The 17,981-nt window shown below is 40.4% G+C and overlaps 1 protein-coding gene across 2 annotated transcripts; it reads right to left on the bottom strand.

The window, feature by feature from the left end:
• Positions 1 to 214: 214 nt before the first annotated feature.
• On the bottom strand, positions 215 to 17,477 carry LOC121504895. 2 transcript variants are annotated; one of them, XM_041779988.1, is made up of 9 exons: positions 17,304 to 17,477; positions 13,574 to 14,064; positions 12,709 to 12,933; positions 9,353 to 10,084; positions 6,909 to 6,969; positions 6,742 to 6,812; positions 3,451 to 3,505; positions 1,391 to 1,585; positions 215 to 915 (listed from the first exon to the last, which is right to left on the bottom strand). In XM_041779988.1, the coding sequence occupies exons 2-9, from the start codon at positions 13,815 to 13,817 to the stop codon at positions 285 to 287; spliced, it is 2,214 nt and encodes a 737-aa protein (XP_041635922.1). In that variant the 5' UTR covers positions 13,818 to 14,064; positions 17,304 to 17,477; the 3' UTR covers positions 215 to 284. The 2 variants fall into 2 exon arrangements, with proteins under 2 accessions (XP_041635922.1, XP_041635923.1); XM_041779989.1 differs by lacking the exon at positions 17,304 to 17,477 and adding an exon at positions 14,351 to 14,391.
• Between the last annotated feature and the right edge of the window lie 504 nt (positions 17,478 to 17,981).

Genomic DNA, 17,981 nt, shown 5'->3' with positions numbered 1-17,981 from the left:
CAAAGAGGAAACAAAGGAAGGAAAGGGGAGAAGAAGGAGAGGAGGAGAAAGGAGACACCAGGTAAGGAGACAAGGAACTGATGAGAATGAAAGAGAAGAAAAGAGAGTCAAGAGGAGAAAGTGAAAGTAAGAAAGAAAGAAAGAAAGAAAAAAGTAGAGGACAAAGAGAAAAAGAGGAGAGGATGATAGAGGAAAGGAGAGGGGAGGAAAAAGAAGAAGAGGAGGAAGAGGAAGGGAGGAAGAAGAAGGAGAGAAAAATCACAAAGAAAGGATGAAAGAAGCTTCTACAAAGACGTGGTCAAGCCAAGGTAATGGAGGAAGGAGTGTTTGTTAGAGGAAGACGAAGAGGAGGAGGCGGAGGATGAAGGAGAGCGTGGTTTCAGAGTAATGAGCGTGGTGATGGGGAGGAGAGGAGACAGATCCCTCCACCCTGCGCGGTCAGAGAGCGAGGGATGAAGAGCAGGAAGCGAGGAGGAGGAGGAGGGAGCAGCAGTGAGAGTGTGTGGCGGCGTGTGCAGCCGCTGCAGGTGTTTGTGCGCTCGCTGATTGTCTCCGTGCACGTAGGAGCGGTGCGTGTGCACGTCTGCGGGGTGTTTGACCTTGCAGTGTAGCCTCAGACTGTCCCGTCTCTTGGCGCTGTACGGGCACAGCTCGCAGGTGAACGGGCGCTCGCCCGTGTGCACGCGCACATGCTCCACCAGCTTGTTGGCTGTCCGCGTCAGGTGGCCGCACCGGTCGCACCGGTACTGGTTGCCTTGGCGATGACCCTGGAAGTGAACCAGCAGCTCCTGTTGCCCTGGAAACGACCTCTGGCAGATGCGGCAGCGATGCTCCGAGGTGCTATTCTCCGGCTGGGTTGCCTTGGAAACTGACAGAGTGATGCCGGGGGTGGCGGCGGGAGGTGTGACGGGGCATCTGGGAGTCAGGAGGGGAAGGACGGGTTAATACCACACAGACAGGAGGCTCAGAAACACAGCCAGAAAAACCTCCACTGTTAAGACTGAAGAGAGGACGACTGCAGTTCCTCCAGCCTCCACTGGAGGCTGAATGCAGGAAGGAGTCACCTCCCTTTAGGTCTCATGATAAAACATAGATTTTTTTTCTTATATATTTTTTTCTAACTTGTTAGTATTTTTTTTAAATATAAAGCTTAATAGTAACAAATAATTTTGCACAATTAAGGGTGTGGTTAATTTGACTGACAGGTGGTTGCATTGTACTTATCACCCCCAAGCACCAACATTCCTATAAAGTTGGTCAACTTTATTGCCCCAAATCCAAATCCATGATTGGTTTGATTGCAAACCCCAAACTCCAGCCAATTATCTTGTCTGAATATTTGAATCCTCAAATATCAAATCTGAACTCAAACACAGCTCACTAAGCTCACCTCATCTCTCTGCTGGCCTCCGTGTTCCCGTGTATGTGCGTGTTGACGTGAGCCCTCATCTCTGACTCCTGATTGGTCGCGTGGTCACACATGCAGCAATGCAGCGAGAAGGAGCCCTGCTCCCATTGGCGATGTTCGGTCATGTGACTCTGGAAGAGCGGGCACTTGTCCGTCTCGAACCCACAAACGTGACACCTGGAGGCAATGGAGGGAGCGTTTCAGTCTGAGTTTTAAAGGAACCAATCACATCAACTCACAAACGTACAACATCTGAGATATTTTTACTTGACTTTTTAGTTTAGCACATTTGTTCGTACTCTCGCTGTTCTCATCACTAAGAAGACAATAATAAAAAAGGTCACATTTTTAACCTCCTGAGACCTAAGCTTTAGGTTTTTTCAATTCCTCTTATTTGGAATCTGATAAGTTTAAAAGCTCAGCCTTGCTTTTGAACAGGAAGTCGTTTTTAAAAAAAAGGTGTCCAGTGTCAACCAAAAATTCTACAAAATTTCAAAGAAACTACTTAAACTTTCTGTGAAAAATTGTTAAATCCCCAAATTTCCCCAAAAATTCTTTATTCTTTGAATATTCCTCAAATGTTTCAGTGAAACTTTATCATCAAGCCTAAATTTTAATTGAGATTTCCTTAAAAAATTCCTTCTAAAATGCTGATTTAAAAAATCCCTTTAAATTCTTAGTAAATTAATAAAGTTAATTCCCTAAACATACAAATATATTCCCAAAGTTCCATGAAAATGATGGAAAATTCCCCGAAACGTCAAACAAATTCTCTGTAATTCTAGAAAACTCAAAGCCCCCCACCCCCCAATTCCCAATCAAATTCCCCAAATTAAATTTTTTTTTTTTTACAAGTTTCCTGGAGAATACCTGTAAAATTTAAAAGACCCCCCCCCCCCCCCCCCCACACACACACACACACAAAATAAAAAAAACCAAAATCTAAAAAAACCCAAAATGTGAAAACATTTTCCAAAATTTACACAAAAGCGCTAGAAAAGTTCTCTTAACTTCCCCAAAACATTCCCAAAAAAATGCCCTAAATTTTCATGCACATATTTACCTGATATAAATTCCAAAATTTCCATGAAAACTCTTGAAAATTTCAAAAATTTATTCTAAAAAAATGTTCCCCAAGGCTACATGAAAATGATGGATAATTCCCCCAAATGTTCAAACAAAATCCCTGAAATTTCCACAAAATTCTAGAACTCTCAAAGAACACCCGCCTCCCTGTTTCCAATCAAGTTCCCAAAATTAAAAATAAGTTTCCAAGGTTCCTAGACAGTACCTAACAATTTCAAAGCAAATTCTCTCCCCCCAAAAAATCAAATACAATCCACAAATTTTACAAATAGATTCAAATTTACACAAAAATGTGTGGAATTTGCTAGTTTTTCATGCAAATGTTCCAAAATTTCACAGCAAATTCCACAAAAAACTTCCAGAAAAATGCTGACAAATTTCCAAACTCCCTCAAAAATTCCTATGAAATACTACAAAAATTCCAATAAAGCTCTCAAAAATATTCCCATGAAAATAAATGAGAATTTCCAGGTTATATTCCCAAAACTATCCATGAAAATTCCTGAAAATGTCATAGCTAATTCTCCCAGTAATCCCAGTGAATTATTTAAACTTCATTGGACATTCCAGTGAATTATGTCTAAAATTATGAAAGTATAAATTATGACTATGTAGGAAAGCCAGACTGTAATGTCCTCATATGTGCATGCAGGATCTCAGGAGGTCAAACCATGACACCAGTGTTTGCTAGTGTTAGCATTAGCCCATTCAGCACTTCTGCTGCAGTCAGAAGTTTCCATGGAATAAACTGTTTTACACTTCATCACAGATGTCTGATAAGATTTCAAGCTATCTAAGCTACACTACTGTGTACACTACAAAGACATTAGTGGACTAGAGTATTATTTCCTGTTTGATGCTATTGAAGTTCAGGCTAAAACTAAGACAAGGCTTTGAGGCCCAGAGTCTCGTTTGTCAGACAGGATCTTTAAAATTCCAGCAGTATAAATGTTTACCTGTAGAAGTAAGAGCAACCTGTGGTTTGATCTCTGCTGAGGCTGGTTTTGGTTTCTGTGAGGAGAAAAAAAAAGATAGATTTTTGTTTTTCTGTTCTGAAATTCATGACATGAATCTTCTGCCTCCATGTTTTTTCTTCTGTATGCTGAGAAATCTTCTAATGATGCGTCCCTCTGGAGGTTATTACTCACACACTTCTGTGTGACTGTGTTTGTGCTCAGTATGTTCACTCAGCATAATCTTTAGAATTAATCCAAAGGGGCGAGGCATAAATCCATAACAGTAAATACATCATTAAACATAATAAAACTAGTTAAAAGAGCATTTTAAAACCCTTCGCATATTCAGGAAAGGTGTTCATTTAGGAACGTCAGAGCAGGATGTACAGTCACCTGAGGGAAAATTTAAAAGACCCTAATGGAACAAACTGAAATCAGGTTCAAACAGATGACGGCACAGATTTAATGAATTCAGCCTTTTTCTGCAACACAATAATCATCATTGATCATTGTGCTACAGCAGCCATGAGAGTACAGCTGATTCAATGTTCCAGTAGATTACCTTTAACATGAACACGCTGCAATCCAGTTTAAATAACACATCTAATTAGTTATTGTGATTGTAAAATCTGGTGTGTTGATGGTGCTTTTTAGGGCTGTGACAAGAGGAAGTGAAACGACTGACTATGGCGTCTGTGGAGCATCTCTGCCTCCTGTTCAGAGGGAGAATTATCTAGAAGGTGTGTTGTGTGTGTGCTTCAGATGCCAGGGCTGCCATGTGCTACCGTGGCAAACAATAATAATGACAAACCCGTCTGATTCCAGGGAGCACATGGTTAGAAACCTCCATACGGATTGATACATTTATGAAAATGTGTACCTAATACAATGACAATATTTCAGAATAAATGAATCCATAGTAGCATGAATCTGAATAAGGGTGGAGCAAGCTTTAAGCTATAAAGGAGGAGGCTTGGGTGGAGGAGATAAAGCTTCCAGCAGCAGCAGTGTGATGCATCAGCATTGATTCAAGCAGCAATTAGTGAGAAGTACATCATATTTAAATACACCGCCTAACCAAATAAAGAGCTGTGATTTTCTGAAGATCTATAAGCTGCTGTATGGCAGAGTGACCAAAAAAAGGCAAAAAGAGACAGCAATATGGCAAAAGGTAAAAAAAAAAAAGTGTCATAAAGTTACAAAAACATTGTAAAAAGTGGTAAAAACATGGCAAAGGGTGGCAAAAAAATGGCAAAAAAGTTCTAAAATGAGGCAAAAAAGTGGCAAAAATATGGCAAAGTGACAAAAATATGGCAAATATATGGCAAAAGGTGAAAAAAATTGGCAAAAAGTTACAAAAACATGGTAAAAAGTGGTGAAAACATGGCAAAGAGTGGCAAAAATATGGCAAAAAGTGACAAAAAGAGGAATAAAAGTAGCAAAAATATGGCAAAGAGTGGAGGAAATATGGCGAATATATGGCAAAAGTGACAGACATGTGGCAAAGAGTTACAAAATATGGCAAAAAGAGACAGCAATGTGGCATAGAGTGGCAAAAATATGGCAAATATATGGCAAAAGTGACAGAAATGTGGCAAAGAGTTACAAAATATGGCAAAAAGTGGCAAAAATATGGCAAAGAGATGGCAGAAAGTGGTAAAAATATATCAGAAAGCAGTAAAAATATAGAAAAATATGTCAGTAAGTGACAGAAATGTGGCAAAAAGAGGCAAAAATATGGCAAATATATGGCAAAAATATGGCAAAAAGTAACATAAACATGGCAAAAAGTGGCAAAAATATGGCAAAAAGTGACAAAAATATGGCAAATATGTGGCAAAAAGAGGCAAAAACATGGCAAATATATGACAAAAATATGGCAAAAAAGTGACAAAAACATGGCAAAAAGTGACAAAAACATGGCAAATATATGGCAAGGAGCTGGGAGACAATAATTGGTATCAGCTGATCACGGCTAGGGGTGTGACTTCCATAAACTAGCACTAAGCTTCAGTATTAGACAGAATGAACTCGGGCAGAACGATAATTTTTGCTCATGTTGCAAATTTGATATCAATGCTTTTTGTGAAGGGGATTTTCATTTTTCTGTCACATTCATAAAACACGAAAAAGGAGGATTTTTGTACCATTCCAAAAAAATTGACACTCGAATGTTTGAATGATGTGCGTAAAGTCTCTGCTGAATTAAACTGGTATTTTGGCAGATTTCAGATAAAGAAATATCGCAACTTGTGCGATTTGTTAATTTCAGCTGGCCATATTGCTTGATTTATTGTCCATTCCTATTTCAGATTCTTTGGATTGTCTTGAAACAGCAGCCTGCACCGCGAACCCTTGACATTTCCTGTCACCACAGGGAGGCGCTATGATGTATGCTTAAACTAAGCACATGACTGTGAGCAGGTATGGACCTTTCATAAACACAGGAAGTTTGAGTCCCACTGGACTACGCACAGCTGAGTAATAAACTACTTCCTGTTTGTTAAACAATATGCAAATTCAGGAGCTTGCCACAGCCACGCCTTAATATTAATGTAATAATCCCAAAGAGTTTTTTATCATCAATCCCTCTCCTAGCTCTGTGCCAAAGTACAAGATGATCGGATGAAATCCCTCAGACTAGGTAGATCGAGTATGAATCCTGGAAATGGTTCAAAACGCCCCAATTTTGGCTAATTAATTCAAAACTGCAGACTTCCTGCTGGAGATAGAAACATGGTCTCAGTGGGTTTTTTGTAGATCTCTCCAAGCTGCATCTACACGCCAAATTTCATAAATCTAAGTAAAACTGCCTTTCGACAGTGTTTCTTAAAAGCATGAAAGGTGGCGCTATTGAGGCAATTACAGGGGAGAATTATTGAAACCTATGTGAACATTGCATTTTTTCAGAGTTTTAGGTGAAATAATTGATCAAATCCAAGAAAGGAAGTGTTCCAAGCTCGAACACAGCTGCTGTTCCCAGCATTAGCACAGCATCATCATCTGCTCTTTAACTGGATCAGTGACCTTCAGTTCCTGTCAGCATCATTATCGTACGTTTCTCTGAGAACAGATCAGCGATCGGCTCTGACTCAGAGTGTGATCACAGTAACTCTCCCCAGAGACACTGATCAACATTCAGAGATCTACGCCTCCTCAAGCAGAGCAGGAGCAGCTGACTCCTCTCCGAGTGCTGCTGTGTTTTCATCTAAACACTGTCACGCTGTTTATTTAGGTGCTCACGCTACACCTACTGGATCTGGGTGTCGTTTTGTGCGCGTATTTCATTACCATGCGGAGGTTCCTGTGAGATCAGGAGAGGAGAGGAGCGGAGTGGATCCACATTCATCCTTACAACAGGACTAAAGGGAGACAGAAATAACGTATAGTTTAGAGTTTAGAGCGGGCAGGTCAGAGGTTGAAGCATCACTGACGAAGGATATGAAGGAAGACGTCACCTGCTCCTGAGGGGGGGAGTCATCCTCTCAACCAGACGGTTGTTGGATTTACTGACCCGCTCTGCAGAAACACAGGTTAGAAAAAAACAGGTGGACTCTTAGATCTATCAACATTTTTTCACTGATGTCTCAAATTTGCACCAAAACTATTCCTAGAAATGATTCATAGCATGATAGAAGCATCACTGACTTCATATGAATAAGGACGACACATCTCTATCTTCTCACCATTCTGCTGTCATTTATGACTAAAGATGCTCTGTTGCATTCTTTAGCTGCTTCAGCTGTCAGTCACATGACCACACCGAGGCCTGGAGCCATGAAAACCTTATAACAGCTAGCACTGACCACTACACGGAGCTACAGCACCACGCATTTCATATATTCCATCTCCTTTAAAACTATGCACGTTAACACCACCTGACAACTGCAGGAAACAGAAATATTTGTTTATATTGTAAGATTTTGTTATTTTGGACCCTTAGACTGCACAGGGACATGACTTAAACTGCCAAAATAAGACAATTAAAGCTAGGACTGAGCTTCAGTGGTGTTTACATTCTCCTCATACCGCTGCCAGGATGAAGTCTACAAAATTAAGGACAGTTTAATATATAAGTGCTAAGTGTGCTCAGTGTTAAAAAGCAAGCTTAGTTAATCATATAACATCCCAAATTCCCCAAAAGTTGGGGCACTGTGTAAAATATTGGTTAGTTTCAAATCTCATAAACCCGTATTTTATTTACAGTAGAACATAAACGACATATCTGATGTCGAAACTGAGACATTTTGAATTTGATTGCAGCAACACATCTCAAAAAAGTAGGGACAGGGCAGCAAAAGGCTGGAAAAGTAAGTGGTACTAATGAAAAACAGCTGGGGCAGCAGTTTGCAACTAATTAGGATAATTGGCAACAGGTCAGCAATATGACTGGGTATATACGGGGCATTTAAGACAGGCAGAGTCTCTTAGAAGTAAAGATGGACAGAGGTTCACCAATCTGTGAAAAACTGAGTCTGAAAATTGTGGAGCAAATTCAGAGGAATGTTCCTCAATGTAAAACTGTGAAGACTTTGAATCTCCCTCCATCCACAGTCTATAATATCATGAAAAGATTCAGAGAATCAGAAGAAATCTTTGTGAGCAAGGGACAAGACTGAAGGGTCAGTATTGGATAATGGGGATTTTGGAGCCCTCAGGAGCCCCTGCATTAAAAAACAGGCATGATTCTATACTGGAAATCATGGATGGGCTAGGGAACTCTTCCAGAAATCATTTCCTGTCAACGCAGTTGGCCGTATCATTCACAAATGCAAGGAAGAAACCACATGTGAACACGATCCAGAAATGCAGCAGTCTTCTCTGGACCAAAGCTCATTTAAAATGAACTGAGGAAAAATGGAAAACTGTTCTGTGGCCACATGAATCAAAATTTGAAATTCTTCTCAGAAACGATGGACACCTTGTCCTGCACACTAGAGAGGAGAGGGAGCATCCAGCTTGTTCTCCTGGCTCAGCACTAAAGCCTGCATCTCTGATGGTATGGGGTTGCATTAGTGTCTATGGCGTGGACAGCTTACACATCTAGAAAGGAACTATCAATGCTGAAAAGTAGAAAGAGGTTTTAGAGCAACATATGCTCCCATCCAGACAACTTCTCTGTCAGGAAAGGCCTTGACTATTTCGGCAAGACAATGCTTAACCACATACCATATCCATCACAACAACATGGCTTCACAATAGAAGAGTCTGGGTGCTGAACTGGCCTGCCTGCAGTCCAGACCTTTCACCAAAAGGAAACATCTTGAGCATCATAAAAGCAAAATTACAGCAAAGAAGACCCAGGACTGTTGAGCAGCTAGACTCCTTCATCAGACAAAGATGGGACAACATTCCTCTCCCAAAATTCCAGTAACTGGTCTCCTCACTTCCCAGACATTTACAGGCTGTTGTTAAAAGAAGGGGGGATGCTACACAATGGTAAACATGCCCCGTCCCTACTTTTTGAGATGTGTTGCGGCCATCAAATTCAAAATGAGCTGATATTTTTCTCAAAACAATAAAATGTCTCAGTTTCAACATCTGATATGTTTTTATTTTCTATTGTAAAGTCTGGGTTTGTATGGCACAGCATGGGAAACTTTTCTTGCCCACCAGGGGGCGCCTCCATGAGTGTTTGACTTTGTCAGAATTACCTGTGGTGAGATCCGCTGATATAGATGTGAACCATAGTTTGTGTTTTATTATTGCATGTGTTTTAGATAAATAAAAATACCACTGGTTGGTCTGTCTACTTAGCTTTGCTGTGTCGTGGAGTCTCCAATAGGGGGCAGCCTTCACCTAATCATCATTCTACTAACCCTACTTTAAACACGCTGTAATATAATGTTATATCACCTTGTTTTAAGCTGTCTTCTTGTGTCGGTTTGTATATTTGTGTTACCTGAGAGCTGATGTAGCAGCGTGGACGCCAGGTTCACCGACATGTCCTGCCACAGCACGGCTCGGAGGCACTGGTCGGCCATCTTGGCTCCAGAGTTGAACTGGTCGTCTGTTTTTGCTCCAAAGAAGAGCTGTTCCTCTGTCTTTACTCCTGAGAAAACATGGTCCGCCATCTTAGCTCCAGGAAGGAGTAGGGTTTCCATTTTGGTCCCAACCAGGACCTGGTTCTCCATCTTGGCTCCTGAAGGAAACTGGTCCTCCACGTTGGCTCCAGAGAGAAACTTGTTGCTTATCTTGACCGCAGAGGGAGGCTTTTCAGCAACTTTTGCTTTGAGGAGAAGCCGTTCCTCCATTTTGACTCCACGTAGAAGCTGGTCCTCCACTTTGTTTCCAGAGACGTTGTGATCCTCCATTTTTACTCTGAACTGAAACCTGTTCGCTCCGGTGGCGAGGCTGTCGGCGGTTTTAGAGCCGGTGTAAAAGGTGTCCTCTCGTTTAAGGCCATGCAGACACTGGTCAGACATTTTGGCTCTGGGGTGTAACTGCCCGTCCATCTTGTTCCCACTGAGGACCTGGTCTTCTGTTTTTATGCTGAAGTGATGGTGGGTCACCATCGGGGGAAGCGAGGTCAACTCTTTAGTGATTGGTCGATCATGGACGGCCAGTGTGTCGACTTCCATCGGCTCTTCTTCTTCTTTGATCCTGACTGCGTGGACGTTTACTTCCTGACGCTCTGTGATTGGATGAAAATCTGTGTTAATTTTATACCTTGCAAACGATCTGACGGCTGTAAACTCAACATGACAATCTGCAGAAAGAACATTGTAATTCTTAGGGATGGGGATTGTTTTTTATTGATATTAAAACCATTATTGAGACTCCATGGTGATCCAAGTCTTTATTGATATCTACTATCGATACTTTTTCTCTTATTTGGGAGGAATATGCCACGGTATATATTTCAAGATGAACTGGCTTAACTTATATTGCAGGGGAAGATCTAATCTTTGACTGTGAAGGCCCAAATCATAAACAAAGTCAAAGAAAGAGGGCAGGTCTAATCTCTCTGTTGGGGCCTTTTATCAGCATCAGTCACCATGTGCTCAGCACTTTCAGTGTTTAGCCCCATTACATGAACCTTCCCTTTACGGGGCAGGAATCTGGAGCAGAAACCAAAGTCATGCTGACAGATCTGTGCCAAAGTTGCACTGGGGTTGGAGCGGGTTAGTAGGAGGGGGAGAAGGTGAAGGAAAGCAGGAAGAGGAGAGGGACAAGAGAAACAACAAAACAACAAATTGAAGACAAATTTTTGACACTTGTGGCCATAAACTTATCTCCCCATAAGCTCAAATGTTTTGATTTTGGCTTTTGAATAACAGAGAACCAGGTTCTTAAGGGCCTATGTCCATTTGTTTGAATACCAGTGTATTCCAGTGCTTTCAATGCTTGAAGCCTTTGCACACTGTCTGTTTGAAACTTCTGCATGTTAAAAAAAAAATACAATCTTATGTTGTGAGAATTGTGTTTGCACATGAACTGACTGACTTTAAAACTTTGGTGTCATAATATTTTGTGGAATATTACTTATTTTTATGGGTTTTTTTTTAATTTGGCCAAGTGAGTTAAACAGGTCCTTGACTATTCTATGGAGCTATTATTGTTGCAAAACTATCTGCAAATGTGTACAAAGAACTGTACACAAATCTGCAAATGTGTAGTTAGATTTGCAAATGCATGCACGGATCCACAAATGTGTGCACAAATCAGCAAATGTGCAAACTAATTTGTAATTTTGGACTTAGTTTATTTGGTTCAGTTTTTTTTTTCTTTCTTTGCTTAAGTTGTCAAAATACTCACAAACCATCGGTTACAACTAAAATCTGCCTCTCAATTGGCTGTCAAACACACGTGACTTATGCAACAATTCTACCGTGCACAATCTGCAAATGTGCACTCTCATCTGTAAGTGTAAAAGCCCTGGGTTTTGTTGCCCTCAGTGCAGGCTCACAGGCAAGGCTGCCTTCCTTATAGGCACCACACAGATGGACAGCAGCAGACTTGTGCACACATTTGCTACGCATTTTCAGATCTTTGTACGCATTTGCAAATAGTTTTGCAACACTAATAGCTCCATACTATTCAGAGCAGCAGATGCAGCTCCCTTCTCACTCTCTCACTCTTGCACTGAAACTTCACTTAAGACACCGTACTGTTCCATGTATAATGGATATAATGTATAATAATTTGGATTTCAAGACTGTAGATAAAAAATTTTGTACTTGCATCCACATAAGAAAGACTGAACTGAAAATTTTCCGTTCCTTCCCTTTCACTTGGCACGGTGCCGTGACACACAAGCCTGTGCAAATAACTTAAAATCCAGTGTTTGATTTTTACTTTTCACAGGGTGAAAGAGCCACACAATCATTCCCTTTTTTACCCCAAAAGTATGAGACAATTACTACGTACTAGGAATTTTTGCATTGAATAGAAAATAAATGCATCGAGTTTGGTGTGCAAGGTTCCAAGGATTACACTGTCTGAGTCAGTGTGTTAAAACCTTTAGCACCCTAAGCACTAAAGCTCCCGGTGTCAGCTGTTTTTAGCCGCCACGCTCTCAGCACTCTCAGTTACAACTGTCAAACTTTAGGAAAGGACTGTGCTTGTCAATGACATTTCCTCCTCCAATCAAAATCAAGAAAGGGTGGGACTTATGAAACCAACTCTGCCAACAGCAATGATGGAGGAGAAACTGATCTCACTCGTCTTTTTCAAGGTTGAAGTTTTCAGGTCCTTTGGTGATGTTTCTTTGAGTGAAGGAAAATAATTAGCACATTGTGTTCCGGATACCACACAGGAAGGCAGAAGTCTACTGGCGAAACTGGAAAAGTGAACGCTGGTTTAACATAAACTTTGCCAAGTAGTTCTGGGGTCTTAAAGACAACAAACTGACTGCTGTTTTAATTTCATGGAAACAAAAGTCAACACAACACCAGAATTTTAAACTTTCACACCATACTAGTACATTCAAACATTAAGACCTGTTATGATACCACAGCTACAAAAATAGAAGTTCTTGGCACTAAATATTTAGTAATTTCTTGTTTTTGTTATCCAAAGTTGCAGGTAAGCTCTGGCACACTGTCTAAATAGTACTCAAACATTGGCAGTGTTTCAGCACTGAAGTGTGCCAAAGTTTTTTATTATTTAGACAGTTTTATTCCTCTCTTTTGCACCTGTTTTATGAAGTATGTGTAGTTTTTTAAAATCCTTCTTACTGTTTGATAATTTAAATAACCAAGTTTGAGTGGATTTAAAACTCATGGAATGGAAACTGTGACATCACGACAGCCATACCTGCGAGCTTCCTCAGCATATCGGACGCCAGCGTGTCCGTGGTCGTGTTGCCGTCAGGTGTGTGTGACAGAGATGGCGGCTCAGGACTTGCCCCAGGTCCGTCGGGTGAGAGGGCGAGGCCCGGCTCGTCCTGCTGACCGCCACGCGCCTCCGGTAGGGCTTCACGCCTCTGAGGCTCTGCCTCCACCCTCCTCCCAGGATGCATCTGGGCCTTCTGGGTGGCCTCTGAGGATGGATAGAGAAAAATGCAATGGAGCTGTGGTAGAGTGATCTGATTGGAGCTAGGTGAGATTAGATTAGAGTAGAGTTCATATTACATCTGATAAGTGCACTCAACTCTGCATGAGAAGATGTTTGGACTCTGACTGGACAAAAGTATGTGGACACCAGTTAAAGCTTTATGGGAGAGTGACAAAGAGAAAGCTACTGTTGAAGAAAACTCAAATTAAATCTCCAAAAGGCATGTGGGACACTCCATGGTCAAGAGGAAGAAAGTTCTTTGGTCTAATGAGGCCAAAATGGAGTTTTTTGGACAACAAACACAACACACCCCCACGGACACACCATCCCAACTGTAAAGCATGGTGGTGGCATCACACTGTGGGGATGCTTCTCAGCAGACAGCCCTGGAAGGCTTTTAAATGTAGAGGGTGATTGCAGCTAAAGGTGGCTCTACTAAATACTAACTTGACTTGTCACTTATTTGACATTACAGATTTTTATTTAATTTACATTTACATTTACATTAAGGAGAAAAAGTCAAATTATTTAGACCATGTTTGAATTATAAAATCAATAAAAGGGTAAAACATCCAAAGAGTGTAATATTTTTTATAGGCTCTGTATAATATTTTATTTGCGGTACCTGACAGCCTGATGAGGAGGTCGGACGCCATCTTGCTGCTGACATCAGGGCTAAAGAGAGAAGTGGCTGCTGGGAAGGGGCTCGAACCTGTGGCGTGTGCGTCCGCTGTGAGCTCAGCATGTGTGTCAGGCACACTCAGCGCGCCGGCATCGCCACCAGCGCCAGAGTGTGTGTCTGCGTGAGCGTTTGTGTGGCGTTTGGCTGCATCAGAGGGAGGCTGCAACACACTCGACCCACGCTTCATTTTCCAGTGTGTGAGAAAAGAGAGGGAGTCAAAACTCAGAAGAGAGGAGGGCAAGAGAGAAGGAGAAGGAGGAGGAGGAGGAGGAGGAGGAAGGCAGAGATGCTAAAATAAGACGAGTGTGTTTGTTAACATATGGAAGTGAGGAGAACATGGTAGAGAGAGAGAAAAGAGGGGCGATCGAGGTGAAGGAGAAACCAGGGAGGGAGGATTTTCTGTTCGGACTGAGCTGTTGCTGCCTCTCATTGACCTGAAAGAGAGGGAGAGAGCAGACGGATGGAGGGAGAGGAGGAGGAAGAGGGGAGAGAAGATGGATGAGAGAGGAGAGAGAGACAGGAGCAGTGAGGATGAAGGGCGAGCGAGGACAGAAGAGGACGGAGAGAGAGAGAGAAGGGAGATGAAGGGAGGAGGGGATGGAGGGGAGAAGAAGAAGAAAAGATGAACAAAGTGAATCTGTGAATGAATTAATTATTGAAGGCATATGGCCCCAATAATAAGGGGATAAATCATTTTGTGTTATCGCCATGGTAACAGACCCTGCTGTGTCTCTCCTGGCCTGACCTTCCCGCCAACGAACAATCATCAGTCATGATCAATAATCATCAATAACCACTTCCACCTGCCATCAGCTGGTCCTGAGCTCTGCTCTGCCAGGATGATGAAATAAAATATTATATTTGTGACATCAGCATCAACCACCTGTGAGAAACTTCAATCATAATATTCTGTATATAACTCTGCTGGGGTCAAAAATATAAACAAACAACTATGGGATAAAAATTCATTATTTGATTAAAAATAATATTTGAACACTAATAGTTACAGGAGGACAATCAACAATGTTCTAACAACATATACATTTAAATGAATATTATTCTAATTATACATACTATAATAAAAAGGAATATATGGTTATTGTGATAAAATCAATAACTGAAAAAAGAAGTCTAAGCATGCATCAAAGAATGAAAAAATCAAACAATTAATCAAAACAGAGTTAAAATATACAAAAATTTTAAAATTACTGTAAATATCAACCACGGGGCACATACAAACTAAATGCATTCAAGGGTTAAAAATGGAAATATATCTGTAAAAATATCTGACTACTGGTATTTAGAGATAGGGGAGTTGGTGTTGGAAGTGTCACCCTAAACTGGCGCACCTCTTTTTTAAAAAAGAACTTAACAATCCCACTCCCTCTACAGACGATCGACAGTCTATCATGCGGGGTCCCTCAGGGTTCGATCCTAGGTCCCATTCTTTTCACCATTTACAAACTAAAATCAGGTAACATTATGGAAACGTTTGACACCTCTAACCACTTTGAAATATAGGTTTGAATTGTGCAATTTAAATTAATGGTGATAAAAGGATGTCAGTTTAATTTCTGTCAACAGAAAGCCCAAAATAACATAATTTTTGTTAAGAATATTCAAATGAAAATTAAAATCAGTGCATTAAAAAAATCAAATAAATGAATTTTAAGAAATCAGATTTTAAAAAATCAAGCATTTGAAATATTTTAAGAAAATTTAAGAAAAATTTAGAAAATTTGAGAAAATTTAAGAAAATTTAAAAGTACAGAAAATTGTAAAATCTGTATTAAGAACATGTCTACATGCCCAAAACATTTCTTAATTTAAAAAATTAAAACTATGGGACAATTAAAAAAAAACGCCATCTACAAACTAAGACTAGATTAAGTGCAATGTTGAAAAATGTAAAATAATAATAATAATAATAATAATAATAATAATAATATATATATATATATATATATATATATATATATATATATATAGTAAGAGATTAAACTATGGAAAAAGGGGTCAATTACAAATAAAAAAATACCACTAATTTAAACAAGTGGACACATTTTTAGGTCAATGTTTCAACTATTAAAGGATTTTTTAAATAATTAATATTTTTTAAATGTTTCAAGTATGGTAATAAGTTTAAATTACAAATAATAATTCTGAATTTACGAAAAAAAAATACATTAAATCAAAATTAATTGAAATTAATCTAAATATATAATTTTTAAATAAGATGATTAAATTGTGTAAATAGATGTCAAATACAATAAAATAACAATTAAAATAATTCAAACAAGTAGACTAGTTGAGAGTAATGCTGTGAAATATTATATTATATTTTAAATGACTGAACTGTGAAAATAAGTGTCAGATACAAACATAAATTTGAAAAAAATAACCATAATTAATGTAACGAGACTAGTTTGAGGGCTATGTTGCATAGATGTAAAATATATTTTAATGAATTTAAATATCATAAAAGTCTCAACCTTGTAAATAAGTGCTGAAAGAAAAAATTCTGGATTAAATTTTTTTTTTAGCAAACTGATCACTTGAGGGCAAAGATTCTAATAATAAAAAAACATATTTATTACAGTACATTTTAAAAAGAATTTAATTTCGAAATAATATTCGAAATTTAAATAAATAATAATATGAATTGAAATATATAAATTCAATTCACTTGACATAAAAATAAATTCTTATTTTTCATATATTTATTTTTTAAATCATTAAATTGTGTAAAGATATGTAGATTTCAAAATCAAATGCTGGATGAATAATTGAAATAATTTAATGAAGTAGACTAGTTTTGGAGACAATTTTTTTTTAATGAAAAGAAAAACGTACTAAAATACAATAAATGTCTTCACTATGTTATTACGTGCCAACTGAAAAAAAAATCTGAAACACAAATATTACAGTAATTCAAACAGGTACAGGAGCTTGAGGGTCATGTTTAAAATAGATTTAAAAAAATTAAAAAATTAGTATGTACGTATTTAGGTGTAATAATGGTGTAAAAAGGTGTTAATTATATAATAAATTCGCTATTTTTATTACGTAAAAATAATGAAAGCTTTATCCTCGCCTCGGTTCACTCGCTACCCCCGTCGACCCCGTTTCGTTCAGCCTCCTGCCTCCGTCTCTAGGCGACACGGTACGGGCTACCGCTGCGCTGCCGCATCCGCATCCCACCAGGGAGCGACATGACCGGGCACCAGTTCTTCCCTAACCCCCCTCTCTTCCCCTCAGTGTCGGTCGGTGTCAAAGCCCCCGGAGCCCGGCCGTTAGCTAGTTATCTCTCCCTCCCCCTGCAACATGGCTGAACGGCACTCAGACTCCCCGACACACCGAGTCAGAAAGTCATTTCCCGGAGTGGGATGGTGGTGTTCTCTCTCTTCTACCGTTAAATTAGACATTTTTAAAAAGGTTGTTTCCTCCCCGGAAACGAGGGCAGGTGTCAAGAGCCCAGTCGTTACCCCCCACCCCCCCATCTCCTCGCGCCCTCCTCCCTCCCTCTCGGTCTCCTGCAACATGGCTGAACGGTAACCCGACCTCACAAGACCTCAGAAGTCATTTTTATGGGTCAGTTAGCATCGATACCCGGACATCACCCCGCTCCCCGACTCATCGTTCCCTCCCAGCCCGTCTCTTCTCCGTGACTTACCGGTACCAGGAGGGCAGGTGGCGGCGGCAGTGGCGGTGGTGGTGGTGCAGTCCGGGGCATAGCCTATATATAGACTATAGATTTTCTCCATGATAAATTCCCTCCTTTTTCCCCCTTCCTTTGTCACCTCCTCGGTCTCTCCTCCGGTCTCCTCATCCACGGTGAGGACCAAACGCTGAGGAGATGATCCGTCTCTTCTCCGAGCCCGAGGATGACGGGTCGGTCACCGAGCAGGGCAGATGGAGGTTTCCGCCTCCTCTCTCTCTTTCTCTCTCTCTCTCCTTCTGTGTGTGTGTGTTGGAGTGTGTGAGAGATGCAGTGTGTCTCTGTCCACGCGCCGGATCATAGCACAAGGGCAGGACACGAGTGAACCCGTGCGCACGCGCCCATACCCGCGCCTGAACCCGACGGGGACATTCAGGTTTGTTCCAGCAGGACAGAAAGTGAAAAAGCTCCACCAGAAACCTGTGGTTTCCCCTCCTATCACTGTAGATACAGTAAATGATGGTGTACTAGCTAAGTACCGGTTGATAAACTGTCCTAGAACAAGGCATGGTGGCGGGAAATGAGCAGTTTGAACAGAAATGACACCGTAGAAGCTCTACCCTGAGGTTAGACGTTGTTTGTTGTACATGTAGGATTACAGCTGAGATTTTCAGAGGGGGAGCCAGCTGTAAT

This window comes from Cheilinus undulatus, linkage group 22 (genome assembly GCF_018320785.1).
Source record: "Cheilinus undulatus linkage group 22, ASM1832078v1, whole genome shotgun sequence".
In the NCBI taxonomy this organism is placed as follows: domain Eukaryota; kingdom Metazoa; phylum Chordata; class Actinopteri; order Labriformes; family Labridae; genus Cheilinus; species Cheilinus undulatus.
This window is presented reverse-complemented; position numbering and strand designations above follow the sequence as displayed.

Coding starts and splice junctions, on each gene's coding strand:
- LOC121504895 (XM_041779988.1), bottom strand. CDS start 13,817: ATGAAGCGTGGGTCGAGTGTGTTGCAGCCTCCCTCTGATGCAGCCAAA. Junction 6,813..6,908: donor ACTCCCCCCCTCAGGAGCAG/GTGACGTCTTCC, acceptor GTCTCCCTTTAG/TCCTGTTGTAAGGATGAATG. Junction 916..1,390: donor GAGGCCAGCAGAGAGATGAG/GTGAGCTTAGTG, acceptor CCTGACTCCCAG/ATGCCCCGTCACACCTCCCG.